Source organism: Ciconia boyciana, chromosome 5 (genome assembly GCF_034638445.1).
Source record: "Ciconia boyciana chromosome 5, ASM3463844v1, whole genome shotgun sequence".
NCBI lineage: Eukaryota > Metazoa > Chordata > Aves > Ciconiiformes > Ciconiidae > Ciconia > Ciconia boyciana.
In genome coordinates this window covers 23,111,132-23,128,048 of record NC_132938.1, presented here as the reverse complement: position 1 = coordinate 23,128,048, position 16,917 = coordinate 23,111,132, and the positions used below count along the sequence as shown (strand labels likewise).

Below are 16,917 nucleotides of genomic sequence, written 5' to 3'. Positions count from 1 at the left end.
TCAAAAGCACAGTTTCACAAACACTTAAAGTGGAAAAGTACTGCATTTACAAAACTGTCAAATTCATTATTCAATGTATTTACTTTCCTAATACTGATCCCAGACTATGCAAAGGCAAGACTATCACTAGCCCAACATGGAAAGGTAGAACATTGGAAACTTCTTTGTTTTTCCTGCAAGACATTACAGTCAGGGATAGGTTAAGTTACACAGGACTACACTTTTCTTTTCCACAAAGGCAAGTAGTCAGAGATGACAGATTTGTACAAAGCTGTACAACAAGGAGCTTAAACCCAGGGAGATTAAATTTTCACCAAAAGCATTACCAGGGAAGAATACTTCCCCATGGAGAAACAGGAAAACAAAGAAAAAACTGTTATCCCAAGAACTTAACACTGTATGTAAAAAACCCCCAAGCTAAACCTAAAGCACTGAATGTTTAAGTGTGAATAAACTTTTTACCGAATGAATGACTACATTTCATGGCAATAATTAAAATGATAACATAACATGCAAGAAATTAATGATAAATATGGTGATAGAAGAAAAACCAGAGATTACAAAGTTTATAGTTACACAGTCCAAAAAGTCCAGTCAAGCAGGGATGAAGATAAGAAACTGGTTCAGAAATGTGGGATGAAGAATGCAATAATCACAGAGAAAAGGGATGACTAACAAGAAAACAAAGTAAAAAAGAAAAGACGTTTTTAAAAAAAAAGATAACAAAATTCCAAATTAAAATTCTGATTCCAGTGAGGATTTTTGGACATCATTTAATTCCTATGATTTATTATTTCCTCAGCAGAACTACAGCACTGAGACGCTGTGGTTTTTATATTAATAGAAAATGATAAATGCCACTGCAATCAGTAACACCAACTTTCATCAGCTAGTGGTCTGGTGCTGATCAGATGATGAAATCAAGGAGAATGAATTGGTAAACCAGCTGGAGAAAGCATTTCTAATATGATTTAAAACAACAACAACAACAGAAACAGAGGAGCTTTCTCATTTTGTTTTATTCACTCCTATCTATAACAGTACGATTTCATTTAGGCCTATGAAAAGTGTGTATAAAATCCTTATCTAATACTTATTCTAACCATAATGTATCCCCTCTCAAAGGGCTAAATTACAGCACAATCCAAATACAGTGAAAAGATAAGATCTCTTTTTTTTTATGTCCTCCTCTGTATTTTTACAACAGGAAATATACATGCACAAATTACAAGAAATCAATATTTTTACTCCTTTCCACTCCATCAGTCAAATAGCAAAATAATCAGAAAAGGGCACCACATCCCACTGTTTGTGATTTGAATTGACTGAATGAGAGTTTGACAAGTCTAAAAGGCCAGCAAAAGACACACAGAATCTCCCTCATTAGTTTTTGCACAACAGTGACTACAGAGAGCTATGAATGCACAGTACTATGAATAACAAAACATCTGTGAATTACATAATGTCACTAAGTACGTTCCAAATGGTATGCATATATTAACCCACAAATACAGGCTGGTACTTTTTAACACAAAATCAGCAAAAAAATAATGGTATTTCTCAAAGGCCCTGGAAGTCCATAATGCTATCCAAATCTCACATACTACTCTAAGGAATGTGATGCTATTGTTATACCACAATAAAAACCAGTCACATCAACAGCTCAGTGACAAGTAGCGATATTTTTGGGAAATCCACCAACTTTAATGAAATTGTTTAAGTAAATATAATTTCTTCTTGTATGTTCAACTGCCTGGAGTCTACAAAGAAAAAAATGAATATGAGGAAGTTTTATATATTAAGACTGAATATTTTCACAACACTTTATATTGACATTGAAATGCACAGTCAAAATACTAACACATAGCACATTCTGACAATCAGAAAAGTCCTTCCTTGTATCACTGCAGACTGCACACAGCTTAGAACCCTCTGTTTTAGAAGTGCCCCACCACCACCACCACCCTGATGATAAATTATTTTAGGATTTGCATGCTTGCTGTTAGCTTTAATGAATGATGTGCGGCTTTTTCATTGCTGAAGCCAGGCTTCTTTTTAAGCAGCTATAGTAGTCTCTTGACAGTGTAAAACAAAAATAGATCGGTAATCATAAAGGGGAGTCAAAATTATGATTACTCTACTGTGTATTCTTCTTAATGACTAGTTCAGAAACAGGAACATAGGACTATTGTTTCAAACACAAGTCTGAAATCCCTAGAGATTTAAATGAATATTACATTAAAAGAAAAAACACCTTTTTTCTGTCTCTGTGAAATTACCTACTGTTTCAATTAGTAGAAACACATCACTTACTTAATAAAAATACAAAGTATGTGTTATTATTCTATTATTGGTTGATGCCATTACATAGAAAATTCTTTAAGAAGGAGCAGCACACTGTTTATCCTGATCTAGTCATACTTAGCATCAGACAATTTGCCAGTTTACCACACTGAGACCTGATCCAAAACCCACTGAAGTCACTGAGACACTTTTTTCTTTTACTTTCTTGAGTAAGAAGTAGGCTTTTAAAAAGGTAAATGCTGTTCATCCTTTCACTCCAGCATGCAAAACTCCAAGCCCATCTCACAACTGCCATCTCTGATGTTGTAACCTCCGTGGTAAGTTAGCGTAGGAGAGGTTTATCCAGTACAAGAACTGGGGCTATAGGATTTATGAATCAACAGATGGCCTCAGACTAAGTGAATTTAAAGGAGATTTAATTTTTAATGAAAATAATTTGAGATTCGGTATGTAACCAAAACTCAGGTATGTATTTGAACTTATCCTAGAAATAATTCAAGACAGATCATCCAGGTTACCATATGGACTGTATTTCATTCCTCTTATTAAAAGTAGATTACAGAAGGGCTAAAGCTACTTATGATATTTCAAGATTACCAGTATTAATTTGAATGAGATAATAGATGAGGGAAGCGTGATTGGCAGCCATTCCAGCTACACAAAGTACAAATCTCTTCAACAGAATTTCAATGGATTATAAAACTGAGTATCAAAAGATCTAGTGATAATTTGATCTTCCATTTTTTTAATACAGTAATACCTCTTCAGGTATTTTTCACTATATTTTTCCTACCAAAAAAATTGCAATGTTTATATTCTTCTAAAATAAAATACAGTATTGCAAAGAAGTATTATGAAAATTCAGAAGTGTACACTGAGGTATTAGATATGTGCAACATAAAAAAAAAAATTGTTGATGTGCAAAAGCCATGAAATGCACACAGTGAGTTAAGAATTCGGTATCAGGTGCCAGCCATTGATGTCCATGTCTACGGACTACAATTCCACTTGCCTTTTCTTTCCTGGTTATGGCATGTAGGGAAGCAGCCGCTGCAGCTGTACAGGCCCTGAGAGACAGATGCACAAGCCAGAGAGGTGATACAGATGTCCAGAACCTTCCCACCTGCCGCCTGGCTGAATTCACACTGGTTATTGCAAGGTGTGGATAACCATCTGTACATCTGTCTAGTACTGACACTTAAGGGTCATATTTTTTAAAGAGTTAATCACTGGAGTAAGTTATAGCAAGTGTTTTTGAAAATTCAACCCTATTTCCTACATGCACTATAATAGCTATTGCAATTCTCTCTTGGTGCAGTTCAACATGCCCAGAATATCAGAGATTCAGCAGAGTCAGTACCTAGTGACTGGTACTGGTCAGTCACTGACCAGTGAGAGAAAAATTTTACTATATTTCCAATAAATTAGACAAAAATGAAATAGTTACATTTTAAGGACAATTCTCTGCCTTTTGTTTTTCATCACAGTAATGGGAAAAAATCAGTATTCTTAAAGTGACAAAGCTGAAATTACTATGCCAGAGCTCAAGATTCTGACTTTTTAACTTCAACATAAAAAACCACTACATATGTTCAGATGAAGTGTCCCAAAACTTTGTAATATTAGGGCATCAATCAGCAAATTCCCATTGATACTCACAAATCATGAATAGTATTTACCTAAGCAGTCCTCATCATATCCTGTAATGTAAGATGTTTTATATCTATTTAATACACCAGACAGTCAAGGCACAGAAATCTAAGGTGAATTATTTCACCTCACAAAAAGAGGCCAGTGTCATCAGCAAGAATGCAGTGCAAGATCCTCAGTTCCCACTTCCCAGTTCTATGTAGTAAACAACACTGTTACAGATTATTCATTCGAAATTAATGTAGTTCATGCCATAAATGCAACCTTTACTGAGATAGGCAATAGGACAGAAATATGTCCTATTGTATGCCTGTATTATATATATGTAGAAATCTAAAAAAGAATATCAAGGGAATTCTAGAAAGTGAACAGGCTAAATGGCATTTCAAAAATCTTCCATCTTCTTCTAAACCTTGCTAATGTATCATCTTCTTGCATCACTTACAGTAATGAATTCTGTAAAGCAGAGGTCCTGACATTACTGTCTGACATCCCGTAGCTGTAAACCCTATTTTTAGAAAGTTCTTTTTACCTTGGAACCTATTGCAATAAGGCACAAACTGAGTCAAAGGTACTACCAGAAAATTAATATAAAAATCACCCTAACAACATGTATAAATACAGTATATATTTGTCAAAAGTCATCCTACTAGAAATAACTTTTTGAGTGAAATAAAAATCTGTCTGGTGCTGCTCACTGAGAGTTCTAATTTCAGTGAGAATGATTCAAAGCAAAGTGCAGAAGGCTGCATGGAAGTGCTCCACAACACAATACAAAATGAAATTATGTTATATATAAAATATAATGGTATATTTAGAAACTAAATTTACTTTTTAAATGGTAGATTAAAATTCAAAATACAGTTTATTAGTATTTCATCTATGTTTTTACCATTTTATTATTTCAATATTAATGCTAGAAATTGACACCATCAACATTAGGAAAATAAAGGAAAACTAGAGACTGCTCCAAGTGAGTTTATCAGTTTTAGCTCCCTGCATACACTTCAAGTTCTTTGGGAATACTCTGATGTCTGTACATAATACAGGCACAAGCTTTGCTCAAGAGCTATGGTCAGGTTCATAAAAATATCCAAACATATCATCTCTGAAAGACAACAAACTGAACTCAACAGGTAGCCAGCAATTATCAACTCCTTATCACGGCAAGATGTTCAGACTGACTTCACATACTTTTAAACTTCTGAAACACAAAATGAGCATGGCATGACATCACGACGTGACATTAATTTTACAGACACATGTAACTGTACTATTTGCATTCTCCTTTCACTGTCCTCTCTACACTACAAACTCTTCATCATGCATAGGAAACACCTGACTGATTGCACCAGGAAATCTACCCTTTTTATTCCACAATGCTGCCTATAGCTGCTCCTTTCAGACTCCCTGGAGCTTTAATTCACAACTTTCTAATGCCCTCCACAGGGAGCATTTCAAAATGAGGGATGGAAGCAGGATGAAGGCAAACAAGAAAAACACTGAGTCTCCCAAAGCTTGTCTAGTTTCCTCTTTATAATGTAGGCTCCTCAGGACAAAGCTTATGTATAGCTGTGTCACTGCCAGCACTGAGTATGTAATTAATGGTTTCACAATACTATTGAATTAGTCACTTCCATACTATGTCTTTTTTCCCACTTGTTGAAAGTCTTTACCCACTAACAATGTCAATACATTCACACTTCACGGTCATAAATACTCAAATAAAAACAAATATGCTGTCTATGTTTGAAACCAACATAAAATAAGTTTCATTTGCTTCTCTAATATGATATTTTAGGAAAAAAAAAAAAACAACTATAAAATATCTTTTTTCTTAAATGCAGCATGGTTAAATCTAAAGCATTCTTTGATGAAAGTGCACTGAAGTATATACACAGAACTGTCCCATATAAGTAATGATGAAAATTAATATCTGTTTCAAACAGTTTGGCTAGGAGGCAGTTTATAGATGTTAAGCAAAAAAGGATTTCCTCTGAAAACCAGTTCTCCCAACTTCAGTGAAACAGAGGACATTAAAGTATTTCTACAATATTATACTAGTCTTTACAGATGTTTTTATGGATCTCATCACCATACCTTATAAACACTTCACAAAACAAAATGGATCAAACAATTTTCTCTGATTGAGATAATGAAAATTTATTCTCTGTTTTCACAGATGTAGCCCCAAAGAGGTGCGTACTAGTGGCAGACCTAGGAATGAAGACTGAATCTCTTGGTTTCTAGCACTGAAACAGCTAATACAAGCCTAGCTTTCTGCCCCTCCATAGAAATGGCATTGAGAGGTTAGTAAAGTCAAATACGTGAACTATTTTCTGTCATTAGATGTATGCTAAAGCAAACCAAGTGAGATGAGACATTTCTACTTAAACGTGTTCCATGTTAACTGACATTAAACTTAAATGCAGAAATGTTTTGAGCTTGAACACATTTAAAGTTCCTCTGAGATCAAGTCTCTCTGTAGTCTCAGGGAGAGAGACACCAAAAAGGGTTTCATCCTAAATATCAGAAAACCAGCTCAGGCTGAGATGAATGGGTGCCCAGAGATGCCTACTTCTCACCATAAAATCTCTCAATTGTGAAACTATGCAGCTAGCTTAGATGAGACACCAAGCTTTATGATAATCATAATCCACCTGTTAAAATCATGCATGTGTAACTGGTTACGTGCTAAGTCCCTTCTTAGAGGTGGAAGCTGAGACTGGGGCCAGTCAGGCTAGAGTTATCTTTACTCCCTGTATACTTCTACCATTCTCACAATACAGGGGCGGATAACAGAAGTAAATCGTCATTCTTCTAGCAGTAAAAAGGAAAAGCAGATGGACATTTATATGTAGAACTGTGCCCACACAGTCTTATGAGGGTACTTAGTCTATATACCACTCTTTTGCTCATATTTGCTAAAATAAAATTGCTCTGAAGAGTATTCAAGAAGTGATACTTTTTTTCCAGAAACAATTGTCTCTGTACAGTTTCACAGTTTAAAGGAAGGTTATTTTGTGTCAAAAGCCAATTTAAAGTCCTGTTACTTACCTGAATAGGAACTCTGCAAAATGTAACATAAACAGATAATTAAGCCTGATAAGATAGGCTAGAGAGCATAATTAGGTTTACTGAAATCCTTCAGAACATTTTTCTCTGTTGTATTTCTCAAAGATAATATATGAATAAATATAGTATAAATAACAAATAATAGAAATCTTTTGGAAATTGGCTTGGTTGGCACTTGCTATTCAAAATGGTGTTACTGGGCTAAACTGAGACTGTTTAAATGTGAAAAGTAATCTGATTTGGAGGAAAATTAATTTTAAACTAGATTTGGAAACGTTAATGCCTTCCTTGAATTCCATCACTGAAGACTACTGAGGGCTCTGTTGTAACTGCCAGGGGACATAATGAACTTTTTTTTTCCCATTAGCATCACAACTCCCTTAGGGCAACAAACTGCTTTCCTGTGATAGATAGCTCTGATGCCATTTCTAGGAACTACAGATCAAAGGAAAACTCACTGCTGAAATAGTAATCTACCAGAGTATGATGAAGAATAGTAATTTGATTGTAGTTTCTTGATATTTTCAGACACATTCTAACTAAAACAAATAGCTTAATTTTAAACAATGAAATTGTGTAGGCATGTTCATGGTGTTAGAAAGGGTTATTTAAGGCATTCATCACATATTACACTCTTAATATAGATCCTTGTAAAATATTGAGAACAGTATAGAAGTTGGAACAATATTTCACATAATATTCCCTAAATGTCAAAAGTCAAATATAATGTCTGCAAGAACAACAGGTTATTTTTTTCCCCAATGCAGAGGGAGATTATCTTGAGTTTGTAAGTATGCATAATAAGCATACATTGGAAATCTAAATGTAGCCACTTCATTTCAGAGTACAAAGCTATCTTTTACTAGCTCAGCAAAATTCAGTCAACTTAATGACTCTCAAACAGTAAAATGAGCAATGGGTTAAAGTATGGATTATCATACCAGACTTTTAAAATGGCGTGTGCGTAAATCCAAGCTTCTGTGCTTACGGGCCTAAATGAAGCTTGCAGGAAGAGTAGGGACAGAGGGTTTTAATAAGCTTGAGAAATCTCAAGTGAAGATTTTAAACTGTTTAATGAACCTTTGCAAAAACAATTTATTTAAATTAAATTATATTGTTCACCCTGAGACTAAAATGTAGTCTAGGTGGTGGAAGTTTGCTTAATTTAATCCTTTAGTTTAGGTTTGATGGATAGGTTAGTAAGTTGAGTACTACTGAGAAGACCATATCTACTTCATCTATATTTAAATTTGTGATTGGCATCAGTGAGAATGCCTCTACAAACTGTGACAGTACACAGTCCCCAGAAGTAAAACCATTAAGAAAAGAAAAGAGATCTTGTGCCACACAGCTCCATTTCCCACTGGTTGCCACTTCCTATATTATTCCTACTAATAATTTATCTAACTTGTGTTTTAACTAGCTAAAGTAATTGCATATCACAACTTCGCTGATAGTTTGCTACTGACATATCTTGTTCTTTAGTGGTCTTGTGTAAAATGGACATGAAAATAAAGTGATACTAAAAGAAGAGTCGTCTTTTCTTATACAAGCAGTCTCACTGGGTTTATTTGGCCTGTTCATATGAGTAAGGCAAGTCAGATTTGGCTTTAAAAGCTCTCACTTAAGTTTATAAAAGGTAGGAAAATGAGAGACATATGGATGTACTTTTTTTTCTCATCCATGAGGGACAATGGCAAACAGAAAGTAGAATGTCACTTGTCACAAATAGGTTTTCACTCTCTCATTCTGACAGAAAAAAAGACATTGCCCAACAATAAAGCAGCTGTAGAAGGCAAAGAGGAAAGAAATAGTTGAAAAAAGCTATATCACCACTTGTAATTCTGAAACTCCCAGTGTCTTGCAAGCTGATGTCATACAAGAAAAAAACCTTCATTTGGTCTCCCACTGTTTTGCTGACCTTTCCCCATTGTAGCAGGAGGCAATATAAAAGTGTTTTTATTCTATACAAATTACTTGGCTGCTAAACTCTCTGAAATCTGAAAATTACAGTAGTTGCACAATATTTTTCAAGGATCCTCTCTTGGTAATTGCTTCTGACCAGAAAATTAAATACAGAAGAATGAAATTGCAATGAACACAGAAGACACAATTTTGATTTCATTCCCAGTTGCAGAATAATTTTATTGAAATACAGAGTTGCTGTATCTGAGATAAGAATCTGACCAGAGGTCCTTAACATTTCTCTTTACACTTTCCAGGTTAAACTTTTTTTCTTACTAAAATAATGTCTATATTCAGAAAAAGGCTGAAAATTTCACAAATATATTTGCATACGTAATGCATTTATTTCAGCAAAAGGTTACATGTTAAGTATTTTTTGTCATTTTTTCTCATCTTTAGGTAAGCTTTGCAACTGCTCTGAACTCATGAAATATGGTCAATGGATTTCAGGTATTTCACATGCCATTTCTAACCATCTGTCGAATTAAAGGAAAAGGCTAGAAAATGCAAAAGAAACAATCTGTATGCCAATTTTTCTGACAAAGCTATTGGTATTAATTTTTATAGGTTCTTTGATATTCCTAAACAATACATCCCAACTGAGAACAATGCTATTCTTGATCTCTTTTACATCTTTTTCTTTCTCATTCCTGTATGTCTTAACTTTAATTTTCTTTCTCTCTGTATTTTATTAATTTCCATAAGTTTCTTTTATGCAGAATTACTAAAGGTCTCAATGTGTTCTCCTTTCAATGAGTTCCAGACTAGCAATCAAGGTTAAATAAACAAAGTACATGTAGAAAACCCAAATCAATTCAAAAATGAAAGAATTGATTTTTTAATTTTAATTTTGCTCATTGATTTTGTTCACAGAAAACAAAATCAATATAGTAGCAGTATACAGACTTTGAAGTTTAATAATATATCTCAGTACAATAAAGAGGTCAAAGCCCCTACTGCATCATAAGTTCCTCCACTTGGAATTAATTACTACCAGTGGAAAAAAGTGGCAGACTACCAGTTTTGAAGGGATAAACACAAAGGGTGAGCTAATTCAGATATAAATGCATAACAATCAGGAGAGAAAAAGTGTTTTTCAGCATTGTTCATACAGTTGAAAAGTCATATTATGAAGGAAGGCAAGTGATAATATACACTTTAGTTACAAATATAATAGTTTCCTCACACAGTTATACCAGCTTTACATCAGAAACTTGAATGAGCTGAAGTTATGCTTTATTCATAAGAAAAAGAGCTTGTTGAAAAATTATTAATACTTAAAATATCTTGTTTTGTTGTTCCTTACGATGAAGATGAAGGATATGAATGAATAAATTATTTAGGAGAAAATATTCAGCCTTTCCTTTCTCTAAATCATAATCTGTATATTATATAGTGTAATATCCAAATATATATATAGAATAAATATAAAAATTGGTATAAGTATATATAAAATTGGAGTTGGCGCTATAGTTTTTGTCTTCATATGATGTATATAGCTTAATAGTGACTGCAGAGTCAGAGGTTTTCCCTACATGTGGTTTTGATATTGGCAATTGCACAATCCTTGGCACAGTTATTCTAGAGTGCTTTAGCCAAGTGAATTAACTTGTGTTTAACAACCAAACTGTATGTGTATACATGTGAGTGACTGTTGACTTCCCTGTTCACTGGTAGAGTCATTTAACTTGTTTTGGTTTCTTCTTTGTATCTACCTCAATTTCCTTGTAGACCCATTTTTCTCAGCAAAATCTGAAGGACCCAAGACTGCTTCCCCTAATTTCTCTCCCCCACTCTGTCTCATGTCCCCAAATACTACAAAGATTTTCAAACACTAAGACTATATCTGGATTTCCAGAAATTCAGTCCTGAGGTATAAAATTTTTTCTTTGTTTGTCTAGCACATCATCAAGGTTGTTCATTTTTTTTTCAGCAAATCAAAAATACTTCCTTGATTCAAATACTGAAAATTCAATCTTGTTCACACTCATCTCCCAGTTAGTAATTGAAGCAATCATCTAATCAAATTTCAGTCCTTTCAAAGACAGAACAAAGCAGACAACGGTAAGTTTTTTTATCCTATTCATACTCCTAAATTAGATGGTATTTGATCCTGTTCCTCCACTTATGATCATTTCTGCTTTCCAAACCTTTCTCACATACCATTTGTTTTTCTGGTTTGGATTCTTGACTCTGTTTAATATCTCTCCAAATGCATCCAAAATGTAATCTGAATCTCTTGTTTTCAGGGTTTTAAAAAATGATTTATCATGTTCATTCATTTTCTTTTTTTTTTTTTTAAATAGCTTTGCTTTCAAGGTCCACTTAGTTCTGCAGTAACCCTGCCCCCTGGGAATCAATTTCTTAACATGAAAGTAAAGAGAGTTCATGTATTTTGTGATCCAACATCCCTTAGAGTTGGAGTTTCATTTCATAAATAATTCACTTACGAGCACATACATTCATTTTACATGATTCCTCAATGTGGCCAGGGTGCTGCGTAGTCTGCACTGTATCCACCTACAAAAAATACAAAAATATATTTCTGCTTACCGGCATGTGAGTAGGGTTTGGCTAACCTAATCCTGTATCACGGAACTTATAAGTGAGCAAAAAGATTCCTCTTCTCTCCCTTAATTCCAAATGTAATTCCATAAAATAACTATTTGGCAGTGAAAACATTTAGAATAGTGTTACATATTTTTAAGAAAAAGAAGGAATTAAGTGAACTATGTCCAGGAACTGGATGTTTTTAAATCATAGAGAAATTGCAGTGATTTATATGTTCTTCCTTTTCTTACCTATAGTTACTGCAGACAGACTAAAAAATAATATAAATGTTTAAGGTATCAGTGACAAGCATAACTTTTCTCCATGAAGTGATGGGATAAATAGTGCAGTAAGTCGCTAATAATATCAGATAGTTGAAAGAAGCAAAGAATAGGAATTTCATAAGAAAACAAACAAGGCAATTCGTCTTCCCCCTCATCCACCTCACCCCCCCGCCCCCCCCCCCCCAAAAAAAAAAAAGGGGGGAAGTGAGCAAGCCAGATTTGGAGGGCAATATACAGTATACAATGACAATTCTGTGAACATCTAAGTTACTCAAAATGCCAGGTATCAACTATTATGCTACCATGTGGACATAAAGAAAACTGAGAACTAGGGGAAAATGTACTTCCTTTGAATCTGTTTGATCAATACGTTTATGAAGGAAACTAGACACTAAAGAGGCATGCACATCTACTGATAAACAGTGAAGGTTTCTGTCCAATATATTCTTCAAAAACAGCTCATAAGATATCACTCAGAAACGGGTCATCTACACAAAAAACATTAACCCATTATGTGTTGGTTACATAACATGTTTGGTTGGCATTCACCAGACAGTCTTTTCAGCTTTTCCAGTATTTTTGTATTATTAATAATTTATATTTATATTACATCACTCACTACTAAGTCCTTATTTTCCAACATGTTAATGAATCACTTCTTCTAACCTATTACACATACGCAAAGTTAAAACAAAATTACACAAGTGTAGGATAGCAATGTCAAGCATCTCTACAAAGCAGCTTTTTCTCTATGAACGTAATCCATAAAAGACTCCCAAATGTCCTCAAATAAGTAACGTCTGTTCCTCAATCTAAATATGATCTTCTTACGGGAAGCCATCTGGGACAAGCAAGCAAAACATTCTGCTTTGGTTGCAAAAGAAATATATTTATGCCTCAGTAAAATTCTTCATCATCATCAATCCAATTATATGCAAATCTCTGTTCAGTTTCCACTGTCTTAGCTTGACTAAACGGCAAAAACACTAAACTGACCAAAAAGGTTTTATAGAAAAATAGGTAATGCACCTATCTATCTATCTATCTTGATGGATCTATCTCTCTACCTATCATTTAAGTACACTGAGTACCTCAAAGATGCTAACCTCAACAGTTATTCCAATTCATATAAAAAATTTTGCTAACTTTAAGAAGAATGCATTCACTGGAATAGTAGACTTGTCCAGTATGCAATCAACAGGGATCTGCTACCATATATTTTAAATATCTTTCTTCAAGATACAAACACAGTTGTAAGCATTCAGTGCATTCATAAAATATTTCTGAGGTAAAAAATGTTCATAAATGTAACAAATTTTTTCCATAATTAGAGCTCTCTTCTATGACAGATACACATTATTTTTTTAGTTAACAAATCAAATCATGAATCAATGCAAAAGAAAAGCTAAAACAAGCAAACCAATTACCTGACTCATACTAGACAGAGTGTTGAATCTTTTTATCAAAAATGCAATATATTATAACCTCACAAATTCAAATAATCATGGCAGTCTCAGTGTGTGTGTGTGTGTCTATGTTACCTGCTGATGCAGTCTAAAAAGGGAAGGATGACAGTGGAATTTGTTGTGCCTCTCTACATTGCATCTTAACAAGCAACAAAGTTTGCCACTTGCCAGTCTTAGGCATACACTATGCAAGCATAGAGAGCAAACTGATGGAGGAGCTTGCATCTGCATTGCAAGTGCTACGCACCACACGACACCCTGAAGACAATGCTAGAAGGAAGACAATGCTTCAAAAGGATCAGTGGTGCACTAAAATATGTACAGTAGGACCCCAAATATAAACTTGAATCAAATTCACACCCAAAAAAACCCTTCCTGTGGCCCGTATCATTAATGTAGATGCATCCATATATAAAGATTGATGGAAAAAATCAGAAAATTATCTTTTCTCCTTCTCTAAATTTCTGTGAAATGAGCTGCTTTTCCTCAGTTTTCTATGGCAATCAAAGAATCTTGCTAACTTCCAGGAAATTGGTATTACTGTCTTGTTCCTCCTCCCATTTCCTGTCATGAAAATGCACATACACCAAAGAGTTAAATGAAGAATTGCGAGTCAGTATCTCAGTTTTCATGAGCAAGATGCTTGCAGTTCTCTGCTAATCCAGTCCATAATACTGAAATACAGGCCTGGAAGTTTCTTATTACATACTGAGTCCACTTTCTGTTTACCATAGGCATAATCTCACATATTTCCTTGATAGGTTACAATTTTCTTGCATAACTATTTCAATGGGAAATCTGTTCCAGTATTTGAATGCTGCAGTATATAAAAATTATTGTAATAACAACCTTTAATTTATTAATGGGTATTTATACCTGTTTCTTCTTTTTTCTTAACTTACATATTCATTGCCATTGGTAAGTGAACTTTTAGTGTTAGTGATATATATTTGCTATTATAGGTAATTATTTTTTATTAAAGAAGTGAGAAGCCACACTTTAACAGAGTATAGATGATCACAGCCACAACATATTGCTACAAACTCAGAATGATTAACTTCTGCAAGCACCTTTTAATCTTTTTTTTTTTTTGCCACTTATCTCACTTTATACTAGCACTAAATCTGTGTCTGTAAATATGTTATGATTGCAGTATATATTATATATTGATCTGATTGATATGTATGTATTGCTAAAAATTTGAGACATTACAAGTTTCTGCAACATTCGACGTGTCTTAAACGGAACTGAAAGGCACAACATGCTCATTTTTGCCCACTACAGCAAATGCCAGATAAAAATATATCTCCATAGATTTCTTGTTAGATTTCACAAGATGCTTCTAACCTATTTTAAACTTCTTTTACACACACAACTTCATTTTCAGTTTGTGACAGAAATCAAAATAGGATGTGGGGAACTACAGGAAGTGTATTGAATATATTTCCTTAGAATATATATGTTGAATAAGGAATACTAATTCCCATATTCTTAAACAAACAAAAGAAAATGAATCAGTAAATAAAATATTCAATATCTTTATGTTGTACTATTTGTACAATATTTGTGAATCATTAAAGGTGATATATAGGTAAAAAAAATAGGCAAATTTAAACTGATGAAGTTTTTCTGAATAAGAAATGAATGAGGACTGCTACATATGATCGCAGAGATGCATAGATTTTAGTCATTAGAATTTCTGTAATACATATGGTCTAATTTAATATAAGAAATCTTATTAACAATCCTGATGATGAAAGTTTAAAAGAAAAAAAGTTAAAGAAATCAACTTAAAAGGGTAACGCACCTAGATTTAGTACACAGTTTAACATGACTGTATTCTCATTTAACTTTATTTAAATTCAATTTACCATATTCTTAACTACTGTGTATCAGTTGGGTCTAGTTTTGCAACTTCATTGTGGCTACTGCTGACTCCTGCACATTAGGTAAAAGGCAAATCAAGTCCATCAAATCTAAGCTTTCTACTTCATACCGAAAACAGAAAAATAAATGAATTATCATTTTTAATGCATCATTATAGGCATAAAATTGACAAAATAAACATGTATCATTCATTATCTTTACAAACTCTCTGGTTTGTTGATTTCCTGCTCACATTATGCCTCTGAATGAATTTTGAACATGCAGGCATCTGGCGAATCTCACCACACCACCCTATATTTTTAGGATATTAGGATTATGTTCTGTTCATAGTCACACTTTGCAGTAATATGGTGACATATCGACCACCCTTGATGTTAGGCACCAGGAGATTGCTGGCTCACAAAGACAGTGGTTAGAGATGGAAAGACTGTGTTTATGCCATTGCCCTGAAATTAATTTGTTCATCCCCACAAACTAAATAATTTATGCCTTAGAATTCAAAAAATCACATATACTTAACTGTTTAGCAATCAGTTCTTTCTAAAAAATCCCAAAATGTTGTAAATTAATCGGAAACATATACCTTCTACTAGTAGTAGGTAGGAATGAAAACCAAAATATAAAATATCCCATTTAACTCTCTCATCCACTCTTACACAAGCACTGTAATAATAAAAATGTTGCATATTTAATTCTATTTACTACAATGCCTTGCAATTCCTGAAGCACAGAAGTGTCTTCATTACAATCCAGTATGATATTATTGTTCTATTTTCAATACATATGCATTGACTTATTTCAGGTAGACAGTGTTGAGAAATATAACTTGCTAATAGTTTTTTGAAGGCACAGAGTGGAATAACATAGGATTAATCTACCTAAAAAGTCTCAATAATGCAAACTTCCGTATGGTTTCCATATTACTTCCGTAATACATTTATTAAAATTCTGTCACCTTACCCTACTGAACTAATGCATTAAGAAGCACTGTAATAATACGAATGTTACCTATTTAAGTTATTTATTGCAATCTTAAGCCAACAACACTGAAGTTCCTTGAAAACTGAGTAATACTGCCATGTCAAGAAAAAAAAAAGGCTCACAGAAAAACAGAACACAAAGTACTGATATTCTTAGATGCCTCTGATGCCGCAAACCTCACACTGAGAGGTTTGTGCTGCTCTTGAAACAGCTTACAGAACATAGCTTGATCTTGGTGTAGATAATGCTACTAATAGTTTAATCCATCATTAAGAAACCAAGGCATGAAAAGCCTGGCCCATGTTTTGTTGTTGCTGTTTGGGGTTTTTCCCTTTTCTTAGGAGTACAGGAACATACTGTAAGGAAAATATCTGTGTAACTCTTTTTCTAAACTGATGAAGTTCCATTTCAAAACTAGTAAGATTTTTTTACATCACCTCATACCTCCAGAGGGTTGAAATCTTTTTTTCAATTTCTAGACTAAACATATAGTGGTATATTAATTGCTATTATATCAACATTGTTCTTTAATACTTTTTGCTGGTATTTATTCTCAATATTTTTATGAAGAGCAATCAAATCTGCTCTCACCACTTCTTTTCTTAAGGCTCTGAGGTACATGTAGCAGTGGCTTAAAACCAGATGGCAGGAATAGTTACCACCCTCATCCATCTGCTCCACCCTTCTGATGGGCATTAAAGCCTTCAGGACAGGGTTATATGATATGCCTATGAATGAGCTCATGTACTATTGCA

The 16,917-nt window shown here is 33.9% G+C and overlaps 1 protein-coding gene across 10 annotated transcripts in view; it reads right to left on the bottom strand.

The window, feature by feature from the left end:
- The window catches only part of PCDH7 (protocadherin 7), a 288,269-nt gene that overhangs the window by 223,257 nt on the left and 48,095 nt on the right, over positions 1-16,917 (bottom strand). For 5 of the 10 annotated variants that reach the window (XM_072863499.1, XM_072863502.1, XM_072863505.1 and 2 more), the window contains exon 2: positions 11,455-11,514. The exons of the other annotated variants lie outside the window; for them this stretch is intronic. In XM_072863499.1, coding sequence (XP_072719600.1) covers positions 11,455-11,514 — 60 coding nt within the window. The remainder of the gene's footprint in view (positions 1-11,454; positions 11,515-16,917) is intronic. 10 annotated transcript variants of the gene reach the window in all.